This window comes from Heteronotia binoei, chromosome 2 (genome assembly GCF_032191835.1).
Source record: "Heteronotia binoei isolate CCM8104 ecotype False Entrance Well chromosome 2, APGP_CSIRO_Hbin_v1, whole genome shotgun sequence".
Classification (NCBI taxonomy): domain Eukaryota; kingdom Metazoa; phylum Chordata; class Lepidosauria; order Squamata; family Gekkonidae; genus Heteronotia; species Heteronotia binoei.
The window spans coordinates 200488670-200513922 of NC_083224.1; the positions used below are offsets into that span (position 1 = coordinate 200488670).

At 49.2% G+C, this 25253-nt stretch overlaps 1 protein-coding gene across 1 annotated transcript in view; it reads left to right on the plus strand.

Annotated features, from left to right (window-relative positions):
- LOC132567472 (phospholipid-transporting ATPase ABCA1-like) overlaps positions 1-25253 on the plus strand; it is a 146893-nt gene that overhangs the window by 93981 nt on the left and 27659 nt on the right. Inside the window, exons 35-41 of the mRNA XM_060233147.1 lie at positions 2038-2207; positions 10693-10870; positions 10991-11106; positions 12499-12643; positions 15972-16095; positions 20102-20231; positions 24046-24166. Coding sequence (XP_060089130.1) covers positions 2038-2207; positions 10693-10870; positions 10991-11106; positions 12499-12643; positions 15972-16095; positions 20102-20231; positions 24046-24166 — 984 coding nt within the window. The remainder of the gene's footprint in view (positions 1-2037; positions 2208-10692; positions 10871-10990; positions 11107-12498; positions 12644-15971; positions 16096-20101; positions 20232-24045; positions 24167-25253) is intronic.

Here is a 25253-nt window from a genome sequence, read left to right on the forward strand (position 1 = left end):
CTGTTGGCACCTGGGGGGCTTGGCCACTGTGTGACACAGAGTGTTGGACTGGATGGGCCATTGGCCTGTTCCAACATGGCTTCTCTTATGTTCTTATGTGACACAGAGTGTTGGACTGGATGGGCCATTGGCCTGATCCAACATGGCTTCTCTTATGTTCTTATGTGACACAGAGTGTTGGACTGCATGGGCCACTGGCCTGATCCAATATGGCTTCTCTTCTGTTCTTATGTGACACAGAGTGTTGGACTGGATGGGCCATTGGCCTGTTCCAACATGGCTTCTCTTATGTTCAGTGAGTCCAAGCTCACTTTAATCAGATCCTTTGACTCACAAAAGCTTATTCTGGGGCTGCCAGGTCCTTACCTCTTACCAGCGCGGAGAAGAAAGCAGCCTTCCAGGAGGATAACTTCCAGGAGTTATCACATCAAGGGCATTGCATGGAGGGCACTCTAGTTTGAGGGCAAAACTCTGTGGTTAAATTGTCCTCAAACCATAGAGTTTTGCCCTCAAACCAGAGCATCCCTGCATTACGTCATTGCGTTGGGGATGTCACTGTTTGGGGGTGGGGTTTCCAAGCTGGCTAACAGTGAGGTGACGCCCCTAAAGGTGGGAGATCCCCCACTTGGACCTGGGGGTTGGCTACCCTAGCTTATACCCTTGGGGGAAAATGTTGGTCTTTTAAACACTACCGGACTGGTTATTCTACAGAATAACCTGGATCCCCATGTAAATCCATAGGGCTGTGAGAAGTACAGAAAAGGGTGACTCAAATGATCTGGGAGAACCAGGTTTGATTCCCCACTTCTCCACTTGCAGCTGCTGGAGTGGCCTTCGGTCAGCCATAGCTCTCGCAGGAGTTGTCCTTGAAAAGGCAGCTACTGTGAGAGCCCTCTCAGCCCCACCCACCTCACAGGGTGTCTGTTGTGGGGGAGGAAGGTAAAGGAGATTGTGAGCCGCTCTGAGATGCTGTCCTTGAAAGGTCAGCTACTGTGAGAGCCCTCTCAGCCCCACCCACCTGACAGGGTGTCTATTGTGGGGGGAGAAGACATAGGAGATTGTGAGCCGCTGAGTCTCTGATTCAGAGAGAAGGGCGGGGTATAAATCTGCAGTCTTCTTCTTCCCCCCTGCAGAAAACCGAAAGAATTTGGGGCTCTATAGACAAAAGGTTATGGGGGGGAGGAGGACATTGAGTGCATGTGTAGAGTGCCACCACATCACAGCTGACTGCAAGGGTGACTTTCAAGGCAAGTGAGAAGTGGAGGTGGTTTGCCCTAGCCTTCCTCTGCAGAGCCTTCCTTGGTGGTCTCCCTTCCAAGTACCAACCCTGCTTAGCTTCCGTGATCTGACACTACCAGGCTACGTTGTGCCACCTTCTCTTCTGGGGTCATCGTAGAAGTGCATAAAATTGATACACACAGTGGAGAAAGTGGGTAGAGGGAACTTTTATCTCCCGCTCCTGTAATATTGTGGGTACCCAATGAAGCCGATGGGCAATAGATACATCTTCACATAAAAGTCATTAGTTTTTCATGCGAAGGCTCAAGGAACTTGTGGCGCTCAACTGCCCCCCGATAGAGTGATGGCCTCTGGTTTTGATGGCTTGAAAAGGGAGACGGCTTCATGGACAAGGAAAGGTCTGTCCATCAAGGACTCGAGGGAGGCGGGTGGCCTCCAAATCTTAGGTGCTAAGGGCACAGGTTCTGGGCACCTGTGCATTCCCAGAACATTTGGTTGGTTGCCCAAAGAAACAGGGTCAGGGCCGGCTCTCCCACTAGGCAAACTAGGGGGTGCCGAATTGGGCCGGCGCTGAACAGGGTGAAGGGCCAGATAAGATCTTTGGCCTGATCCACTTGAGTTCTTCTTAGGGGCCTTGAGGGATCGGGTCAGTCAGATTAAGGGGAGAGGTGAGTTTCTAGTAGTGGGTGGGGGTTTACGCCTGCTGGATGGCTTGCCATATCTGGCCTTCTGGGCAGCACGCGGTCCCAGCATCTGACCTTGTGAGCGCAGAGCCAGTTTCCCACGTTTCTATCCCAGGTCTGGTTCAACAACAAGGGATGGCATGCCATGGTGTCTTTCGTCGGCGTGGCCAACAACGGCCTCCTCCGGGCCAGCCTGCCTGCGGGCGCAGACCGTTCGCGCTACGGCATCACAACAATTAATCACCCCCTCAACATGACCAAAGAGCAGCTCTCAGAGGCGGCCCTGTGAGTACTGCCTGCTTGTGTACGAAGCTCTCCGTTCCCTCCCTGCAAACTGCTTCTTAATGGCATTACAAAGCTTTCATAGACATTTCAACTTACTTCGTGGGGTGAGTAGCGAGGAAAGGTTGCCCGCAGAATCTGGAAATCGGTGCCACTGCGTGGAAAGAAGGCGGAAGTCGTCTGAAAGTGCAAAACAAAAATAACCCCCCGAAAGACCTAGAGACAGGAGAGCCATTGTTATGGGAAGCTTGTCTATCAGTCCCGCTTTATCCCACCCAAAGAGATCAAGGCAGCATATGTGGATCTTCTTCGTGGTCTCTGTGCAGTCCCACACATGGGTTATCCGCCTGGATCGAACCCGACCTCGGAGAATTCAAAGCAATCTTGAGTGTTAATTTTGGTGCGCACTCCGTCCTGTTCTGGGGAGGAGGCATCCACTGCGCATAACTAGAACGAGAGGGAGGTGTTCCACCCACCCAGTTTCTTCTTTACTGCCGTCCGGGATACACCTACCTCGCTGCATCTCCGTATTTCTCTGCAATCTTCACTCTGTTCCTTGCATTCTCACCATTTTTTCTTCACCCTTCCAAGTTTTCAATCTTCACCTCTCCAGTATTGTTAATATATATAATCTATCGTCTTCTCCTTTTTTCCCCCCTTCCTCCCCCACCTCTTCCCGGGCGGATGGAAGGGAAAGACACCAAAATCACCTTTAAAAAGTGCGCTCGGTGTGGGGCTAAGATTCCATCAACAGACGGACATTCTCTGTGCCTTTTCTGTCTGGGGGAGACCCATAGAACCGACACCTGCCTCCACTGTAGCCAGTTTGGGAAATAGGCTAGAAAAAATCGTGCGGCCAGGCTCAAAAGTCACCTTCTGGAGTCTTCATTACGGCCTGTGATGTCCCATGCTTCGGGATCCCAAACCTTGCCATCATCCCTAACTATACAAAGGGACATGGCTCGACCAGCAGCTTCCTTGGCATCCTCTCCCAGCAAGCATAAGTCCGGAAAACACTCCAAGAAGTCCGACGATTCCAAAAAGAAGCACCGTATGCAATCGACTTCTGGAAACCCTCGGATTCGACATCCCCAAAATCGAAGTCAAAGACAGATAATGGGTCTTCGGACCCTAGGTCTCCCACTATGACTTCGGCACTGCACCCGTTTCCACTTCGACCTCGATGCCGACGGTACCGACTCCACCGGAGCATATCGACACAGTACCTGATGAGATCGTCCATATTCACTCGAGATCTCCTTTGATCCACAAGTCCTTGCCTGAGAACATTCTTGACACCAAGTCACTTAAATCATCGTGCCATCAGAGTCAATGAGCTAACCTTCTTGAAGCAAACTCTTTTCGAGAAGTTTCATTGCCTCGCAAACAGCAGTCAGTCTCTCCAGTGTCTCCACTTTGACGGGAACCGTCGACGCCCAGAGAACCATCCACCTGAGTTCTGGCAGAACGATCCCCACGTTGTCGTAGGGAACATTACTACTACTGCAGTCCATCATGTTCCAGGTCACCATCCCCTCGTAGGTACCGACGGTACTACAGGTCACCCTCCTCAGAGTCTCATCGGTACCGGTACCGTGAGGAAGCATTCCATCCTCGGTACTGTGAGATGGATTACCAGCCCACATACCGAGAACCTCGATACCGTGAGGACACCTACCGTCCTCGGTACCGTGAGGAGGTTTCTTGTACCAGATCCCATGGAAGTCCTCTACATCGTCCAAGACATTATGCCTTAGTGTCCAAACCACTATCACCAGCCAGGTCTACTTCAGTCTGTTCAATCTCTTCAAAACAACAGCCTGAACAGCCTTCCTGACATCTAAATCTGTGACAATGCCTACCAAGCCTATTTATTCGGCTCCCACCGATGTTGCCATTGATGCCCCTGAAGAATCTGAAGCCGAACACTCAGACTCTTCTCAATCAACGACTTCTGCACCTCATTCTCCAGCCTCTGATATTACCAAGCCAGCTGACCTTTCGCCATCGGAAGGATCAAAGGCTTACCTGGATTTACTCTCTAACATGGCTAATACCCTAAATATCAAACTCACCATGGACCTACCTAGACTGTCAGACGTAGTCCATGACTTGGTGCATGCAGACCTGCCAGCAGGCTCTTTCCATCCTATGCTTCCTGTTCATCTAGAAGAGGCATGGTTTAAAAAGCTTTAAAACCATCATCAGTCCAGCCTACATCCAAACGGATTGAGTCTCTCTACAAAATTCATTCCCCAGATTCAAAATTTCTATTCAACCATCCAGCACCCAATTCCATGATTGTGCCCTCGTCATCAAAGTCTAAGCAAACACGCCATCCGGTTTCACCTGAAAAGGAAGGAAAGAAATTAGACACATTAGGGAGGAAAATCTACTCCCTCACCACTGCTACTTTCAAGATCCATAATTATTTAGCCTACTTTTTGGCATACACTTTTAATTTAACGTCTCAGCTTAGCACCATGATCCCTTCGTTACCTGACACAACACAGAAGCAAGCATCACACATACTACAGGAGCTCTCTCATGTGAGCAAACAACAAATTAATTCAGTATGCCACGCAGTAGCCTGCTCATCCTGGACCATGGCCACATCAATCGCCCCATGTCGCCATGCCTGGCTCCATTCTTCTACACTACAGCCTGTCAGAACTTAAGAACTTCAAGCAGATCCCATGCTTTATTTCAAAGTTAGGATTTTATTAGAGAGAGAACTAAGTACTGGAAGGGACGAGATAACAGTGATGGCGAGAGCCAGCACCAGCACAATCTTATACACGTAAAGCAGACATATCACAATACCACAATTCACACCGTTACAAGCACATCTGTCTTCTCAGCATTCCACTATCAGTGAGGAGGTTACCTCCCCACTCTGAAGGCCACACGGTTTAGCTTCAAAGAGTCCCAGTGTGAGAATGTGCAGAGACACATCATAACTCAAGCTACAGCCCCAAATATTTTGGATACCAGTGGGGCAAGGTTAATTGCTACACCAGCACTTGAGGTTAAAAGAAGGTTACAACATGGAGTCAGTTTGGTTCAGTTACAATTCAAGCTTGAGCAATAGGAAAATACACTACAGTACAATATTGGTTACACTCCAGTATTGGTTACATTGCAAGGAAGCAGCAGTAAAGTTACAAGTTCTGACACAGCCCGACATCAAGTTCAAAATCGAAGACTTACCTTTTGATGGTCAAGGACTCTTTAACGCCACTACAGACGATATTTTGACTACAGTCGATGACAGAAGGAAGAGGGCTAAAAGGTTGGGAGTTAACCAACAACAATCCCAACCTAATCGGCAGAGAGTATGGAAACCTTCATACTACGAGCGGCCCCGCTCACCTAGACAAACCAATTTTTGGAAACGCAAGGCACCTCCAGCCAAGCAGCCATTCCATCAAAGGGCCCGTCCACAAACCACAAAGAAGATGGCCCCTGCTTCAAAACAGTCTCTTTGACTCTCTTATACTCCCTCTCTATCCATCACAACATCACTCAGACAGCACCAGACTATGTCCCTTTTACCCCATGTGGGAATCAATAACATCAGATTCTTGGGTCCTGGCGATCATCCACAGGGGTTACTTCATAGAGTTCGATTCACCTCCGAAGCTCCACGGATTCATCACTACTCCTCCCTCCCTCCAGAAAAAAATCACCACCTTGCTGGACAAGGCAGCTATAGAACCAGTTCCACTGCAGTTCCATCACACAGGGTTTTATTCCCGTTACTTCTTGGTTCCAAAGAGGAACGGAGGTCAACGCCCTATCTTAGACCTACGCAAACTCAATCAACACATTCGTTACAAAAAATTCCGCATGATTACCCTGCAATCTATTCTACCACTGATTCAAGAGCAAACCTGGATGGTGTCGACAGACCTTCAAGACGCCTACTTCCACCTCACCATCAATCACCATCACAGAAGATTTCTCAGGTTTGCCGTCGGGGACCAACATTACCAGTTCCGCTCCCTCCCCTTTGGTCTATTGACAGTGCCAAGAGTCTTCACAAAATGTATGGCGGTGGTGGCAGCCCCACTCCGACAACAAAAGATCTCCATCTACCCTCACATAGATGATTGGCTTGTCGTGGCTCAATCCAAGGAGCAACTCCAAAGGGACATCTCTACTATCTTGTCTCTTCTATCCTCGCTAGGCCTTCAGGTCAACCTAACAAAATCCAGCCTGATCCCTATGCAGAACATTCAGTTCATAGGGAAACGTCTTTAAACTGTAGCACACAAGGCCTACCTCCCGACGGACAGAGTACACCATATCCAATCCCTAGCCAGTACCATCATTATGCATCGTACTCAAACTGCTCTCATCTTCCAACGTATGTTGGGTCTCACGGCAGCCACCACCTCCGTCCTATGCTTTGCAAGACTCCACATGCGCCCTCTTCAACTGTGGTTCGTACGGACATTCCGTCCACATTGCCAACACCAAATGACCCTACTTACGGTTCCATCTTTCATCCTACCATCTCTGGAACGGTGGACGCTGGAACGCCATCTTCTGACTGGAATGCCGTTCATACGGCCAACCCCGTCTGCCATTGTCACGACTGATGCTTCGAAGTGGGGATGGGGAGCCCACTTGGGAACATTGACAGTTCAGGGTCAGTGGACAGATTACGAAAGATCCCTCCACATCAATTTCCTCGAGCTCTAAGGTCTTTTCTGCCATCTCTTCAGGGCCAACACATTCAGGTCACTTCGGACAATATTGCTACTGTCTTCTACATCAATCGCCAGGGAGTGTCAGGCGATGGAGACTCAAGGCTGTATTCATTTGAGACAATGTAATACTTTCATTGGAAACTCATAGCTTGAAACAGAAATTGAGACTAATACCTTAGCAGGGGTGTTTCTGGGTCTTATGGAATCTACATCGAAGTAACTTCTAAACAAAGCCATTATTCTCAAAACAACAGGGATTAAAGGCGCAAACTTTCACACGAGAGCCTCTGCTTATCTCCTAGCCTCTGGGAAGATGCTGGCCAGCGGCGGTATCTATTAACGGTCACATTCCTTTGCTCTCTTCACCACCTAAACAAAGTTAACACTTCAAACATTCCCTTTGATATGCATGGTAACTACAATCTCACAAAGGCTAGGGGTTAGTATAGAAAAGTCCATTTGGTTAGTATTTTATAATTTCAGTATGATATAGTTACAGAGCCTGACAGGGAGGCACTGCTTCTGTCCCCCTATGCAAGCGAGTCCTGTCCCTACGGCATTGGAGCATTGCGCACAACGTATTTCTGACAGCTGTGCATCTGCCTGGAATCCAAAATGTGAAAGCAGACACACTAAGTCGACACCTAGTCAACAACCACGAATGGACCCTCAACCGCCATTACCTTCAGACAGTCTTCAAAATTTTCGGAGTTCCGGAAATAGACATATTTGCCTCCCCACACAACACCCAATGTCCACGTTTCTACACTTGAGGTCCGCCATCCCTGCAATCCGCAGGAGACGTCTTCCTCCACCTGTGGTCAGGACCACTGCATAACCTATTTCCACCCATTCCTCTCATCACAAGAACACTGCAAAAAATCAAGCTAGATCGCATCAATTGTATCCTGATCACTCCATGGTGGCCCCGTCTACCTTGGCTCACCACTCTTCTACTTTCGAACAACACATTCCTCCGATTTCCCTGAGTACGCGACTTAATCTCCCAACAGGAAGGCAAGGTCCTACACCATGACCCTGCTATTTTAAGACTGACTGCCTAGAAGATCAGTTTTTGAATTTTCCTTCGGATGCTCGCCATGTCATGCTCAATGCCAGAAAACCTTCCACTAGAAAATCGTACTCTCTGAAATGGAAACTTTTTTGGGCATATGCTACTAGTCATAACTTCCACCCTGAACTTTCCACTATAGCCCAGATTTTGACATATACGTTGTCTCTTTCTAATGCGGGACTGACTTATTCTTCTTTGAAAGTGCATTTAGCAGCCATCTCAGCTTTCCATCCACGCATTGAAGGTGCACTGTTTTCTCCCACTCCACGACTAAGAAGAAGAAGAAGAAGATATTGGATTTATATCCCGCCCTCCACTCTGAAGAGTCTCAGAGCGGCTCACAATCTCCTTTACCTTCCTCCCCCACAACAAACACCCTGTGAGGTGGGTGGGGCTGGAGAGGGCTCTCACAGCAGCTGCCCTTTCAAGGACAACCTCTGCCAGAGCTATGGCTGACCCAAGGCCATGCTAGCAGGTGCAAGTGGAGGAGTGGGGAATCAAACCCGGTTCTCCCAGATAAGAGTCCGCACACTTTAACCACTACACCAAACTGGCTCTCCTTCATCGTTTATGAAAGGAAAGGCGTTTATGAAAGGAATCCTGCGTATCCAACCTCCACTCTGTCAGTTACATCCCACTTGGAGCTTATCTCTCGTGCTGAGCCAACTTTTGAAACCGCCTTTCAAGCCTATGGCATCTATCCCTCTGCACCTTCTGTCATGGAAGATGGCATTGCTGGTGGCACTTACATCGGGTAGCAGGGTCAGTGACATTTGTGCTTTCAGGGCAGATCCTCCATACACTATCTTTCACCATGATAGAGTAATATTACGCCCTGACCCGTCCTTTCTACCTAAAGTTGTTTCACTTAGGAAAACCATCTACTCTACCTTCATTCTTTCAACGTCCTAGTGATGACGGTCAACGGGCCCTTCACAATTTGGATGTGCATAGGGCTCTTGCCTTCTACATTGAGCGGACACGTTCCTTCCACAATGACACTAGACTTTTCGTAGCCTATGGAACCCACAACCAAGGTCGCAAAATCTCAACCCAAAGATTTTCTAAATGGGTTGTTGCGGCCATTTCCTTATGCTACCGACTGGCTAAACAACCTGTACCAGAACGTTTATGAGCTCATTCCACTTCAGCCGTTTCCACGTCATCAGCCTTCTGCAAGGGCGTCCCGATGGAAGACATCTGTGTCGCTGTTGTCTGGTCTTCTCCATCTACATTTGCCACGCACTTTGCTTTAGACGTTTGTGCTTGGCATGACGTGTCCTTCGGACAGACTGTACTGCGATCCATTTTTGACTGATATCCCCAGTCTTCTATTCTGTAAATACATTTTTTAATTTCTCATATACATGATTAACCTTTGCCTTATTATTACAGATCCAGCACCCGCCTCCAGGCAGAATAGCTTGCTAGTCACTCATGTGTGGGACTGCACAGAGACCATGAAGAAGATGGACAGGTTTCTTACCTGTAACTGATGATCTTCGAGTGGTCATCTGTGCAGTCACACACGCCCGCCCAGCCTTCCCTGCTGCTGGTTTTTTGCTCTTTTTACTTACAAGATTTTTCTATACAGCGGCTAGAAGAAACTGGGTGGGTGGAGCGCCTCCCTCCCATTCTTGGCATGCGCAGTGGATGACCCCTCCCCAGAACGGGACGGAGTGCGTGCCAAAATTAATGCTCAAGATTGCTTTGAATTCTCCGAGGTTGGGTTCAATCCAGGCCGATAACCCATGTGTGTGACTGCACAGAAGACCACTCGAAGATCATCAGTTACAGGTAATAAACCTGTCCTTGTCTCTTCCTCTACCTGAGGGCCTCCCATTATGCTGCCTGTGGGTACCATGGTGCCTGCCAGCCCCTTTCCTGGCACCTACAAAGCGTTTCTGGAAAGTGGGTGGGGCTATTAGGGCTTTCACCCAGCAGGGCTTCTAATTGGCCACTAGAGATCTAATTGGTTGTGCAGAGAACCAGTTTGGTATAGTGGTTAAGTGTGCGGACTCTTATCTGGGAGAACCAGGTTGGATTCCCCACTCCTCCACTTGCAGCTGCTGGAATGGCCTTGGGTTGACTATGGCTTTCGCAAAGTTGTCTTTGAAAGAGCAGCTTCTGGGAGAGCTCTCTCAGCCCCACCCACCTCACAGGGTGTCTGTTGTGAGGGAGGAAGATAGAGGAGATTGTGAGCGGCTTTGGGACACTGAGATTTGGAGTGGAGGGCAGGGTATAAATCCAATATCTTTTTTTTCTGATTAAATTAACATTGGTTTGACAGTGGCTGCCACCACAGTGTTTGTTTTATTTTCTCACACACTCCTTGTTCACAGTGTATTTTTTTTAAAAAATATTGCTCTTGTCCCCTGTGTGGCTCCACCTCCTGTGACCCCCATTTTGTGGTTGGTTCCGCCTCTCATGGCAGCCATTTTGTGGCTGCACCCGCCACCCTGTGTTAGAGTTCCAAAGGGGCCAACGTGATCAAAAAGGCTGGGGACCCATGGTCTTCCTTAATCTTCACTGAAATCCTGTGAGGTAGACTAGACAGAAAGTGAGAGAGAGAGAGACTGGCTCCAGGATCTCCATTGACGTCTGTGGCCAGCTGGGACTCCAGCCCAGTCCTAGATCAGACTCACTAACCACCACACTGCCCTGGCTCATGTCGCTCATAGGCCTGTGTCTTCTCCAGGATGGCCACCTCAGTAGACGTGCTGGTTTCCATCTGTGTGATGTTCGCCTTGTCCTTCGTCCCCGCCAGCTTCGTGCTCTTCCTCATCGAGGAGCGGGTCAGCAACGCCAAGCACCTGCAGATCGTCAGTGGCATGAAACCCTGGGTCTATTGGCTGGGCAACTTTGCCTGGGACATGGTGAGCTGCGGTGGCTGGCCGGGGCTCAGGTTGGGAGCAGCCCCCCCCTCCTTGTGGCACTGTGAACCAGCTCTTTGCACCCCGCAGAGGGGCTGACCTTCCCTCGCCTCTTCCCTGCAGTGCAATTATCTCATCCCGGCTGCTCTGGTAGTCCTCATCTTCATCTGCTTCCAGCAGAAGTCCTACGTGTCTCCGGAGAACCTCCCAACCCTGATTCTGCTGCTGCTCCTCTACGGGTAAGGCCAGAACGATGGGGAATTGCACCCAGTCCTTGACCACGTGGCAGGTGAGAGAGAGTGGGGTTGCCAGCCCCCTGGTGGGAACCCTGCTTTCTCAGGCTCTTGCCCACTGCCGGCCAGCTGTCTGGCGGAGGGAAATCTTGCCCCTAACTGACCTTTTGGGGCCTACTTCAGGCCTACTTCCAGTTTCAGGTCTCCTTATAATTGGGGGTGACGTTCTTGGTTTTGGTCAAAACTCTATGGCTTGAAACCAGATTTACCATAGAGTTTTGCCCCCCCCCCAAAAAAAAACAGTGTCATTCCTCCCCCACCCCCCACCCCCACCCCTGGAAGTAGGCCCAAAACCAGAAACAGGCCTGAAAATGCCCAATAGCAATTCTGGTCTCCTGGAAGGATGTCAGAAGACCCCCATTGGCCAGGTAAGCATGGCCAGTGCATGGGAGTGGGACAAATAGATAGCTGCCTAGAGCGCCACCTGGCAGCCCCTCTCTCCATGTCCAGTGTGTGTGGTCCTTGGAGCCTGCCTTCCCCAGTGGAAAACAGGCTCCATGGAATGCAGACGCTGCCTGATTGGTTTTGTGTTCCCCGGATCTGTTACAGACCCAGGAAATGTGAAAGCAGACAGTGCCTGTGCAGTGTACTCCTCGGAGCCCAGCAGGGATAAATTAACCAATTGTGAAAGCTGAAGAAGAGCCAATGACAGTTTCTAAAAACTGGCTCCTGTTGAAGTTGTCTGCTGCCACTCTTCTTTAATAGAGCCCTGGGGTGGGAGCCATAGCTCAGTGGTGGAGCATCTTTCTCACATGCAGAAGGTCTTGCCCCTGACATCTCCAGCTAAAAGGATCAAGTAGAAATGGACATGTGAAGGTTTTGTCCCTGGCACCTCCAGCTAAAAAGATCAAGTAGTAGTCTCACAATTTTTATTGCTTAATCTCACATTTTTTTAAAAAATTAAAATTTGAAATAAAAACTGTAAATTAAACATGTAAATAGTTCCAAGTTTCTTCATTTCTCCTACAATTCTCTATTTTTTTTTAAATGGGGGGGGAGGTGCTAGTGGACAGCTCGCCTAGGGCACCAAAACCCCTCACACCAGCCCTGCAAGTAAGACTACAATGCAGATATTGTGAAAGATACCTTTTGTAAGAACTAAAATGCCATTCAGAATCTAAGAAAGGGTGCCATTTCCTCATGAGATTAGAATTCTGTACCAGTATCTGACTTAGAGACTGAGTCTGCTAGGGAGTAAATCTAATAAATAAAAATAATAGGAATGGATCAAATCGATTTGATAATAATTTGATTGCAAAATAATAGGAACAGGACTAATCAACTCCCAGCATATCACACTGATTTCTCTCTCTTTGTCCCCTCACTCCACCCTATCAGATGGTCCATCACACCTCTCATGTACCCAGCATCCTTCTTCTTCAGCGTCCCCAGCACGGCTTACGTGGCCCTGACATGTATCAACCTCTTCATTGGCATCAACGGCAGTGTGGCTACTTTCGTCCTTGAACTCTTTAAGGATAAGGTGGGCCGTGGTACCCTTGAGGTTTCTCACTGGGGGACTTTCTCCATGTGTCGCGCTGTAGGAACAATCCATTTTTGAAGCGATGAGTGTGGAATGCCTCTTCAAGGAAGGGCGAACCGGAAACGGTAACAAATGCTGGTGTTACCGTCAGAGGCTTCCTTTGCACCCACTTTCATGAATTCCAACTTGTTGATGTTTTGAAGCTGTTATAATTGCTGCTTGGAAATAGGAAAGAATTGACAAGAACAGAAGGCGTTTTTCTTCAGCAGAAGCGCTAGTGCTTGAACCCGTCCCGCAGGAGTGGGCGGGTGAAGTCACTGAAGTGGAAATAAGCTCCTGAAGTCGGAAACTGACATGCTCACATGGGACTGAAATGCATTTGGACTTTGGTTGTTATTTATTTATTTAGGTTAATTTATATTCTGCCCTTTCCCAAACTGGCCCAGGGCGGATTACATACAGATAAACCAAGCAGATACAATACAATAAATGAAATACAGTTAAAACAGCAACATAACACAGTACAATATGACAAAGGCGGGTGGACGCATGCTGCAAGTTGGAGTATAGTCAGCGGCCCAGATACAATAGTTCAGACCACTGTGGGGGAGGATAGCCGATGGTGTTATCTCATGTTTGATTGTGAGAGTTTGCGGTGATATTTATGAAATATCTATAGAAGACTGCAGATTTATACCCCACCTTTCTCTCTGAATCAGAGACCCATAGCAGCTTACAATCTCCTATATCTTCTCCCCCCACAACAGTCGCCCTGTGAGGTGGGTGGGGTTGAGAGGGCTCTCACAGCAGCTGCCCTTTCAAGGACAACTCCTGCGAGAGCTACAGCTGAGTCAAGGCCATTCCAGCAGGTGCAAGCGGAGGAGTGGGGAATCAAACCCAGTTTTCCTAGATAAGAGTCCGCGCACTTAACCACTACACCAAACTGACTCTATATAATATTGGATATGAATCCTATTTTGGACGGTTTCACTTTCAAGAGAGTTTTTTTTGGAATTCGGTTTCATAGTAGCTATTTCTTGTGTATGATACTTTGTTAATTTTCTACAGTTTGCTGTAGTGGGAGAGCCAGTTTGGTGTAGTGGTTAAATGTGTGGACTCTTATCTGGGAGAACCGGGTTTGATTCCCCACTCCTCCACTTACAGCTGCTGGAATGGCCTTGGGTAGCCAGAGCTCTTGCAGACCTGTCCTTGAAAGGGCAACTACTATAAGAGCTCTCTCAGCCCCACCTACCTCACAGGGTGTCTGTTGTGGGGGGACAAGATATAGGATTGTAAGCCGCTCTGAGTCTCTGATTCAGAGAGAAGGGCGGGATAAAAATCTGCAGTCTTCTTCTTTTTCGTTTGTTCTAGCTTAACCTACCCAGCAGGGTTGCGGGCATCCAATATTGGAGTGGGAGACAAGTATGCTGTTTTGCACTCCTTGGAGGAAAACCAGGATGAAGATGTTCTGGATAGAATGCTGAGAATTCAGGAAGTTCCTCTAGATCAGGGGCATAGACATCATGCTGTCCACCGGCACCTTTCATGCCAGCCATCAAGCGTTTTTAGCAAAGTGAGTGGGACAAAGTGGGGCTTTTGCCCAGTAAGACTTCTGATTGGCCACTGGAGATTTGATTGGCTGTGGAGACTTTCAGTCATGTTGCTTTGGCAGCAGCTGCCATCACAGTACAAGAATCTTCACTGTGTGACTGCAGGGAAGCTGCGGCAGCCATTTTGTGCCTCGCTCCACTTCCTGCGGCAGCCATTTTGTTGCTGTGCCCACCATGCAGTGTTAGAATTCCAGAAGTGCCCACAGGCTCAAAAAAGGTTGAGAACAGAAGCTGAGAAAGCCCCACTTTGTCCCATCCATTTTTCTAAAAACACTTGGTGGGTGGCATGAAAGGTGCCGGGGGACAGCATGTTGCCTATGGCCCCTGGTCTGGAGGAACTTCCTGAATTCTCAGCATTCTATCCAGAACATCTTCATCCTGGTTTTCCTCCAAGGAGTGCAAAGCAGCATACTTGGCTCTCCCCCGCCAATATTGTATGCCCACAACATAGGGTTGCCAAGTCCAATTCAAGAAATATTTGGGGACTTTGGGGGTGGAGCCAGGAGACATTGGAGGCAGAGCCAAGATCAAGGCTGTGACAAGCATAATTGAACTCCAAAGGGAGTTCTGGACATCACATTAAAAGGGACAGCACACCTTTTAAAATGCCTTCCTTCCATAGGAAATAATGAAGGATAGGGGCACCTTTTTGGGGGGCTCATAGAATTGAACCCCCTAGTCCATTCGTTTTGAAACTTGGGGGGTATTTCGGGGAGAGGCACTAGATGCTATGCTGAAAATTTGGTGCCTCTACCTCAAAACACAGCACCCTCCCCAGAGCCCCCGGTACCTGCTGATAAATTCCCCATTATTCCCTATGGGAATCGTTCTCCATAGGGAATAATTGCCCAGTAGACATTTCCCTCCCCGCCCCCTCGTCGCTTTCTGATGACCCTAAAGTGGGGGGAGGGCCTCCAAACTGCAGTCCTGGGGACTGGCAACCCTCTCTCTCTCTCACACACACACACACACACACTTACTGGGTCTGGTTCCTCCACAACAACATCTGAAAAGAACAGGGGCTACGCTGCTCTCTCTCTCACACACACACACACACTTCCGCTGAAACGAAAGCAAAACAAACCAAGGGACTGCATTGCTGACCCTTCCCATGAAGTACTTCCTGCTCAACTTTAAAGGCACACACACACATTTTGAAACAGACCTGTTCGCACGTTTCTAAACCTGTCAGAGATGTACAGGCTGAGGGGGCGGGGCTTCCCCTGAGGGGGCGGGGCTTCCCCTGCCGGCCAGCTGGCTGGGGTTGGGGGGAAGCCTTGTAAAACCAGGAGATCCTCCTCTGGGACCTGGGGATTGGGCAGCCTACCACAACAACCCTGCTTGGGTAGGTTAAGCTAGAACAAAAAAAAAAAAAACTGTGGAAAATTAACGGTGTCTTACACAAGAAATAGCTACTATTAAACCTAATTCCAAAAAACTCTCTTGAAAGTGAAACAGTCCAAAATAGGATTCATATACAATATTATATACATTTCATAAATATCACACCAAACGTTTAGGTCTTTGAGGGCCCTTGGCTTCTCCACCTGCTTAGCAGCCCATTTCCCTGAGGTACCAGGAAGGAAAGGCTGGAGTAACCACGGAATTAGGCTGCAGAAGGTCTTGGGGAGGGGGCGGGGGGAGAAGCCAGGCTGCGCCTCTCCTTTGGCCGTCATCCCAGAAGGCTCATCGGCATCTCCTTCCTGTTTTCGGAGCAGAAACTGAACGACATCAACATCATCCTGAAGAAGGTCTTCCTGGTCTTTCCCCACTTCTGCCTAGGCCGAGGATTGATCGACATGGTGAAGAACCAAGCCATGGCTGATGCCTTTGAGAGGTTCGGTGAGTGTTTCAGTTTCTAATTATTACAGCCCATGGCGAGCGTAGATCAAAACAAGCTATATAAAATACCCAAAGCGCACAGCCCGTTAGAGTGTTATAGTATAATGTGCAAGGACTTAAGAAGGAGGTATTTAAGGGGAGAGGAGACCTTATAGCATTCTTGAGGCAGAAAACAAAGGAAGAGGACTGCAAAACCCAGTTCGGTGGGTGACAGCAAAAACCACCAGATGTTGGGGGACTTCAACTTGCCCTGACAGGTTCCGCATGTTCTCTGCAGGATAAAATTTGTGCTGATGATTTATTTTCTTGCTTCTGTTGACACCCCCCCCCCGGCCTGATCCAGGGCTGTATCGGGGGGGGGGGGCGGGCAGAGGGGGGTGCTTGCCCCGAGTGCTGACGGGGGGGGGCACCAAATTGGGTATGGAGTCCATTGTATTCTATGGGACCATAAGATTGAATGATCCATAAGGGGGTGTCATTTTTTAATTTTGCCCCCCCCCCAAAAAAAGCTATGTAGATCTGATCCTGGCCTGATCTGATAGGTCCCATCCCTTTCGTGCATCCAAAATGCCCCTTGCCACCACCGGTATTCCCGGTGCTGCCAGGTATTCCTAAACCAGAAGCTGGCAGCCTGACTCCTATTTAGGGTTGCCAAGTCCAGTTCAAGAAATATCTGGGGGCTTTGGGGGTGGAGCCAGGAGACTTTGGGGGTGGAGCCAGGAGCAAGGTTGAGACAAGCACAATTGAACTCCGAAGGGAGTTCTGGCCATCACATATAAAGGAACCGCACATCTTTCAAATGCCTTCCCTACATTAGAAATAATGAAGCATAGGGGCACCTTCTTTTGGGGCTCATACAATTGGACCCCCTGGTCCAATCCTTTTGAAACTTGGAGAGCATTTTGAGGAGGGTCCTCAGATGCTATGCTGAAAATTTGGTGCCTCTACCTCAAAAAACAGCCCCTCCAGAGCTCCAGATACCCCCAGATCAATTCTCCAGTATTCTCCCAGTTCTCCCAGCTGACTGGGAGCGGGAAGGAGCCTGGGAAAGCAGGAGAACCCCCGCTGCGACCTGGGGATTGGCAAGCCTACGCCTATTACTACTGTTGCTGCTGTTTTTGTTATGCTCAGGGGTCATTTTGCAGAAAAATAGGTGGTGGAGCTCATTAGCATAACTCTAATTAGCATATGCCACCACTCCCCAGCCAAAAGCAACCCGACACAAGAAAGGAGAAACCCGGGCGAGCAAGGCCTGCTTGGGCTTGCTAGTGATCCAGCCAGCCTAAGCAGGCCTCACTCGCCTGGGTCTCTCCTGGGCTGCCTCCCCCCCAGTCAAAAGGCCAGCAAGCCACCCGCCACCCAAAATCACATAAGTGAAGAAAGGGTGGTGCGGGCTTTTCCAGGTGTTAATGAGGCTGCTGGGAGCGTGGCAAAGCCCCTGGTGGCTGGCTGGCTGCCCGTTCTCCTAATCCAGAGATTGTTATGCAGCTGCACCTCCTATTCAATGGACAAGGTAGGTGGGGAGGAAGAGGGGGAACCCTCAGAAAGGTTCAGGAGCTGTGCTCCTGTGAGCTCCTGCTGAAACCGAGGCCTAACTGATTAATCACCCATCCTGGCCTGCACCAGTCTCTGGATGTTGTACAGCATACAATAAAGCAGGGCCAATGGCTGGGGCTGATGGGAGTTGTAGGCAAAAAAACATCTGGAGCACTACCATTGCAATAAAGCATACCACACAATGGTGTTTTTGAAAATTCCTTTATTGCAGGGGTGGCCAACGGTAGAAAAAGCTCAGAAGGGATGCATTTGCATATTAGGCCACACCCCCTGACACCAAGCCAGCTGGAACTGTGTTCCTATGCATCCGTGCTCAAAAAAGCCCTGATTATCTCATTAAAATCGCACATATGTTAATTAAAATTATAAAAACTCAGATGACATCCTGCCGGTTTCTGTGCGTGACGACACTTAGGCATTCTGTAGATCTTTCTGATTTCCACCTCACATTGTGCAATGTCATCCTCGCAGCAGCCTTGAGAGGTAGGCCAGTGCCACCCGTGGGTGGGAGGACGGAGGCTGGATGCCTTCCTAGGGCCGCCTTATGAGCTTGTGCCGGAGGTGAGCTTTGAACCACTGATAATCCCAGGTCATACTCCGTTCTCTCTCTGCTACTTAGTAGGGTTGCCAGGTCCCCTTTCCCATCCAGAGGGGGGATTTGGGGGGCATTCCAGGGGTTGGTGAAGATGTCATGCAAAGTCCCTGGCACAATGACATCACCCAGAAGTGTAGAGATGCTCTGGTATTTGAGCCAAACTCTGTGGCTTTTTCACCCTCAAAATCATAAGAGTTTTCCCAAATGCCAGAGCATCCCTGTGTGACATCCCTAACCCTATGACATCACTTCCTAACCCTATGACATCACATCGGGGAATCTTGCAGCAATGTCCTTGTTTAGGGAAGGGGTTTCCCCTGCCGGCCAGCTGGCCCATGGTGGAGAACAGCCTCCTAAACCGGGGGATCCTTTGCTAGGGGCTGGCAACCCGAGCAGCCGCAAGGCCCAGCCATGTCGACTGCTGCTGAACTGACTGCTTGAGCGCAGGCAGGCTGGGAACACCAGTCTTGCAGCCCTGAGGCCCCAAGTTGGACATTTTTAGAAATCACCTTGTAGGTGTTCTCCGCCGACAATGAAAATAGGCTTATTGGAAATAAGCAAATGCATCCGGTGGTGAGCGAACTGCACTGGCTTCTTATCGAGTACTGGATCTGTTTCAAGGCGTTGGTCCTTACCTTTAAGGCCCTCTATAGCCTGGGGCCTGCATATCTTCGGGATCTCTTCTCCCCATATGAGCCCTCCCCACCCCCCCACCCCAGGATCCCTGGTCCTAAGGATGCCCAGTTGACCTCAATGAGGGCCAGCGCCTTTTTGGTCAGGGCCCCTACCTGGTGGAATGAGTTTCCGCTGGAGATCCGGGCCCTGCAGGACTTATCTAAGTTTTGCAGGGCCTGCAAGACAGAGCTCTTCTGCCAAGCTTTTAATTGATCTAATGGGTTTCCTCTGAAATCTTTGCTTCCCCCAGAACTTTACTATCCATGTGCCTAAGTTGTGCCAAGTATTCGAATTACAGTTCTAAGTGGGGTCGATTATCTGAAGTTGTTCCAAAGCTATGCCAGTTAGCTGAAGCTGTGCCAACCGTTTGAATTGTGGTCTCAGGCTGTGCCAGTTGTCTGAACTATGGTCCTTTGTTTGATATTTACAAGGGGCCTCTTGGCGCAGAGTGGGAAAGCTGCAGTACTGCAGTCTGAACTCTCTGCTCACGACCTGAGTTCGATTCTGGCGGAAGCCGGGTTCAGGTAGCCGGCTCGAGGTTGACTCAGCCTTCCATCCTTCCGAGGACGGTCAAATGAGTAGAAAGTGTAAAAAGACTGGGGAAGGCAACGGCAAACCACCCCGTAAAAAGTCTGCCGTGAAAACAACGTGATGTGACGTCACCGCAGAGTCCGAAACGACTGGTGCTTGCCCTGGGCACTCCCTTTACCTTTCAAGAGCCCTGTGGTGCAGAGTGGTGAGCTGCAGTATTGCAGTCCAAGCTCTGCTCATGACCTGAGTTCGATCCCAGCGGAAGCTAGTTCAGGTAGCCGGCTCAAGGTTGACTCAGCCTTCCATCCTTCCGAGGTCGGTAAAAGGAGCACCCAGCTTGCGGGGGTGGGGGGGGGGAAGTGTAGATGACTGGGGAAGGCAAGGGCAAACCACCCAGTAAAAAAGTCTGCCGTGAAAACAACTGGTGCTTGCACAGGGGACCTTTCCTTTTCCTTTATATTTACGAGATTTTGTTGTTTGTTAATTTTGTTGATACGCTTTATTTATTGTTATTGTAATGTTCTCAATGCTGTAAGCTGCCCTGAGCCCGCCTTCTGGGATAGGATGGAATATAAATCACAAATTAGATTAAAATATGTCATCCCGTCAGCGGGGTCACTTTTGTTTCACTTTTCACTTCTCCCCCAGGGGACATGCATTTTGTTTCTCCACTCAGCTGGGACCTGGCCGGAAAAAACATCTTTGCCATGGCTGTTGAGGGCTTCGTCTTTTTCATCTTCACCATCTTGGTGCAGTACAAATTCTTCCTCCGCTTCCGGTGAGTGGGGCGTGCGTGTGGCAGACAGGGATGTTAAGTGGGTGGTCTTGCCAATGCAAAATCAAAGGCATGTGTCCACCTCTCTCTCAAAGGCTGTTATTGTAATGCCCCTGTCTAGATCTTTCGTGTGGTCTCATGTGGAATACTGTGTACAGCAGGGGTGTCAAACATGCGGCCCTTAGAGGCCTCCTATCAGACCCTCAAGCAACTAGCTGTCATCTGCTTCCTTCTCCTTCTGCAGCCCAGCTTGCGTTGCAAGGCTTGCTCAGTCGCACAGGAGCCAAAGAGTAAAGTCTCTATTTTCTCCATTGGCTAAGACTCCTCTCTTGGGGAGGAGACGGGGAGGCAGAGCTTGCTTTGCCATCCTCTCTCAATTGCACAGCAGAGCTACTGAGGCAAGCCTCTCTTCCTTCTATTGGCTGAGGCTCCTCCCTCTCCTGGTCCCCTTGGGAAGGAAGGAAAGAGCCAGAGCTTCCTTTGCCCAGTTCCTTGGATCCCATGGGAGAAATACAAAAAAGCACTTTAAAGACCAATAAGTACTAATGTTTTAAGCATGTTTTAAGGGTTTTTTTAAAAAAAAATTAATTGTGTTTGTCTGCATCCTTTGTAAAGGTTCTATTTCTGCTACCTAATGCTACATAAGAGCCCCATGGCACAGAGTGGTAAAGCTGCAGTACTGTAGTCTGAGCTCCCTGCTCACGACCTGAGTTCAATACCGGCGGAAGCTGGTTCAGGTAGTCGGCTCCAGGTTGACTCGGCTTTCCATCCTTCTGAGGGGGGAAAGCGTAGATGACTGGGGAAGGCAAGGGCAAACCACCCCGTAAAAAGTCTGCCGTGAGAACGTTGTGAAAGTAACGTCACCCCAGAGTCGGAAACGACTGGTGCTTGCCCAGGGGACTGCCTTTACCTTTAATGTTACATAGCTACACACATGGCCTGGCCCAACATGGTTCAGCCCAGCAAAGTCTCGTTTATGTCAGATCCGGCCCTCATAACAAATGAGTTCGACACCCATGGTGTACAGTTCTGGCCACCATATATCAGAGCTGGAAGGGGTCCAGGTACAGAGAAGGGAGGCCAAAATGATGAGGGGGTTGGAGCACCATCCCTATGAGGAAAGGCTGAAGACTCTGGGACTTTTCAGTTTAGAAAAGAGATGATTAAGTGGGGGGGACATGATAGAGGTTTATAAAATTATGCCTGGAGTGGAGAGAGCTGACAGAGAATTTTCTCTTCTTCTCCCAGAATACCAGAACTCAAGGGCAGCCAAGGAAGCTGATGGACAGTAGCTTCAGGACAGACAAAAGGGAATATTACTGTACACAGAGAGTGATTAAGATGTGGAATTTGCTGCCAGAGGAAGTAGTGATGGCCACAGGAATAGACAGCTTTGAAAGGGGATTGGACAGATTCATGTCTTCTGTCAATGGCTATTGGCCTTGGTGACTGGGGGGACAGCCACATTCAGAGACAGTAATCCTCTGAATCCCAGCGCCATGAGGCAACATCAGGGGAGGCCTTGCCTCTCTGCCCTGCTGTTGGCCCTCCAGAGGAACTGGCTGGCCACTGTGTGAGAGAGGATGCTGGACTGGATGGACCACTGGTTTGATCTAGCAGGGCTCTTCAGATGTTCTTATGAAGGCCTCAGCCTCTATGCCAAGCTGTTAGCCCTCCAGAGGAACTGGCTGGCCACTGTGTGAGAGAGGATGCTAGACTGGATGGACCACTGGTTTGATCCAGCAGGGCTCTTCAGATGTTCTTATGGAGGCCTCAGCCTCTATGCCAAGCTGTTAGCCCTCCAGAGGAACTGGCTGGCCACTGTGTGAGAGAGGATGCTGGACTGGATGGACCACTGGTTTGATCCAGCAGGGCTCTTCAGATGTTCTTATGGAGGCCTCAGCCTCTATGCCAAGCTGTTAGCCTTCCAGAGGAACTGGCTGGCCACTGTGTGAGAGAGGATGCTGGACTGGATGGACCACTGGTTTGATCCAGCAGGGCTCTTCAGATGTTCTTATGGAGGCCTCAGCCTCTATGCCAAGCTGTTAGCCCTCCAGAGGAACTGGCTGGCCACTGTGTGAGAGAGGATGCTGGACTGGATGGACCACTGGTTTGATCTAGCAGGGCTCTTCAGATGTTCTTATGAAGGCCTCAGCCTCTATGCCAAGCTGTTAGCCCTCCAGAGGAACTGGCTGGCCACTGTGTGAGAGAGGATGCTAGACTGGATGGACCACTGGTTTGATCCAGCAGGGCTCTTAAGATGTTCTTATGGAGGCCTCAGCCTCTATGCCAAGCTGTTAGCCCTCCAGAGGAACTGGCTGGCCACTGTGTGAGAGAGGATGCTGGACTGGATGGACCACTGGTTTGATCCAGCAGGGCTCTTCAGATGTTCTTATGGAGGCCTCAGCCTCTATGCCAAGCTGTTAGCCCTCCAGAGGAACTGGCTGGCCACTGTGTGAGACAGGATGCTGAACTAGGTGGACCTCTGTCTGATTGAAAGCTTCGGCCTCTCTGCCCTGTTGTTGGCCCTCCAGAGGAACTGGCTGGCCACTGTGTGAGAGAGGATTTCTCACACAGAAATTTCTTTGTGCAGTGGTGTTTGAAATGCATGTATTGTCTTAAGAGACTATGATTTAGAAGTTTTTAAGACGGAGTGGAAAAAGTTTAGAAGATATGTAGAAAAAGAGTGGAAAATAAAAGGACATTGGACAATTTTTGATAATGATTAAGTTTTAAAAAGAAGAAGAATATAAATGTTTGTTTTAATAGTTAAGGGTACCTTTAAATATTTGCATTTTAAGTAAATAACACCGGCGGGGGTCAAGTAACGGATAAAATTACCAATAAAATTGTTTTAACCTGAAATGCATGTATTGTCCTCCAGGCACTGGATATGACACAGAGGAACTCGCAGTCTTTAACATGCACACAAAAGCTTCTACCCAGAATGAAACTTTTTGGGTCTTGCCATTGGACTCCGGCTTTGTGCTGTTGCTTCAGACCCACAGAGCTACCCACCTGAATCTATCTTTAATGCCATTGCTTTAGTTTTTGCTGACCGTATTCCTCCCTGCATTTAGCCTAGATGTGGGTTCCGCCTCCTCCTCCTTTTTTGAGAAGAGGTAGGAATTGGATTGCCAAAAGAAGACGACGACAACTGCAGATTTATACCCCGCCCTTCTCTCTGAATTAGAGACTCAGAGTGACTTACAATCTCCTGTATCTTCTCCCCCCACAACAGACACCCTGTGAGGCGGGAAGGGCTGAGAGAGCTCTCCCAGAAGCTGCCCTTTCAAGGACAGAGGCTCCGAGCGGCCTACAATCTCCTTTCCCTTCCTCCCACACAACAGACCCTGTGAGGTGGGTGGGGCTGAGAGAGCTCTCCCAGAAGCTGCCCGTTCAAGGACAGAGTCTCAGAGTGGCCTACAATCTCCTTTCCCTTCCTCCCCTGCAACAGACACCCTGTAAGGCAGGTGGGGCTGAGAGAGCTTTCACAGAAGCTGCCCTTTTTTTTGACAGAGTCTCAGAGTGGCTTACAATCTCCTTTCCCTTCCTCCTGCACAACAGACACCTTGTGAGGCAGATGGGGCTGAGAGAGCTCTCACAGCAGCTGCCCTTTCAAGGACAACCTCTGCCAGAGCTATGGCTAACCCAAGGCCATTCCAGAAGGTGCAAGTGGAGGAGTGGGGAATCAGACTCGGTTCTCCCAGATAAGAGTCCACACACTTAACCACTACACCAAACTGGCTCTGTCAAACATGGACATCAGCAGATAGAGGAAGGCACCAGGCACTGACCCGTTCTCTTCTCTCCCAAGGCCTTTTCCAGTCAAGCTCCCTCCACTGGCTGAGGAAGATGAGGACGTGGCCAAAGAACGGAAGAGGGTTATGAACGGGATGCACCGGGAAGATGTTTTGGTGCTCCAGGACCTGACAAAGGTGATCTCGCTGGTGGTGGGCTTGGCTGTTTTCTGTATTTTTAAACCTGATCAGAGGATAAGATTAAGGTTGTCTAGCGAACAGAGCCAGGGCAACAAATGGACATAACTTCTGGTAACAGGCAGTTTCGGTACGATTTTCTCAGCATTTTACAATTTGAATCCTTATTCATAGCCTCAGGAATAAATTTTACATGGATCTACGCTTTGTCTTGCTACCTTTCTCTTCTTTCCGTTCCTAAAGGCTTTAGGTTTGTACCGAAACTGCCTGTTACGGGAAGGCATGCCCATTTGTTTGCTGTAGATTTCAGCCTTCATCTGTACCTGTGGAAGTGACTTACCTGTTGAATGAACATTGTCGGTTCCTGTGGGACCGTTGGATTGCTTTGTAAAGTTCACCGTGGGAACAAGAAAGAGCGAATGCTAAAAGCTCCAGCAAGGACAATAAGAGAGAAGGGAGTGTCACTCTTTTACTTTTTTCAAGAAGAGGGTTTCTCATGGAACCGTGTTCTGTTATTGCATGGATGTCAATAATGGGGATGTGAATAAAGGGGAGGGACAGTGGCTCAGTGGTAGAGCATCTGCTTGGTAAGCGGAAGGTCCCAGGTTCAATCCCCAGCATCTCCAACTAAAAAGGATCCAGGCAAGTAGGTGTGAAAAACCTCAGCTTGAGACCCTGAAGAAAAAGAAGACTGCAGGTTTATACCCCTTCCTTCTCTCTGAATCAGAGACTCAGAGCGGCCTACAATCTCCTATATCTTCTCCCCCCACAACAGACACCCTGTGAGGTGGGTGGGGCTGAGAGGGCTCTCCCAGAAGCTGCCCTTTCAAGGACAATTCCTGTGAAAGCTATGGCTGACCCAAGGCCATGCTAGCAGGTGCAAGTGGAGGAGTGGGGAATCAGACCCGGCTTTTGCAGATAAGAGTCCGCTCACTTAACCACTATGCCAAACTGGCTCTCACCCTGGAGAGCCGCTGCCAGTCTGAGTAGGCAATACTGACTTTGATGGACCGAGGATATGATTCAGTATAAGGCGGCTTCATATGTTCGTTTATGGTCAGTGATCAAACAAACATTGTTATAGATT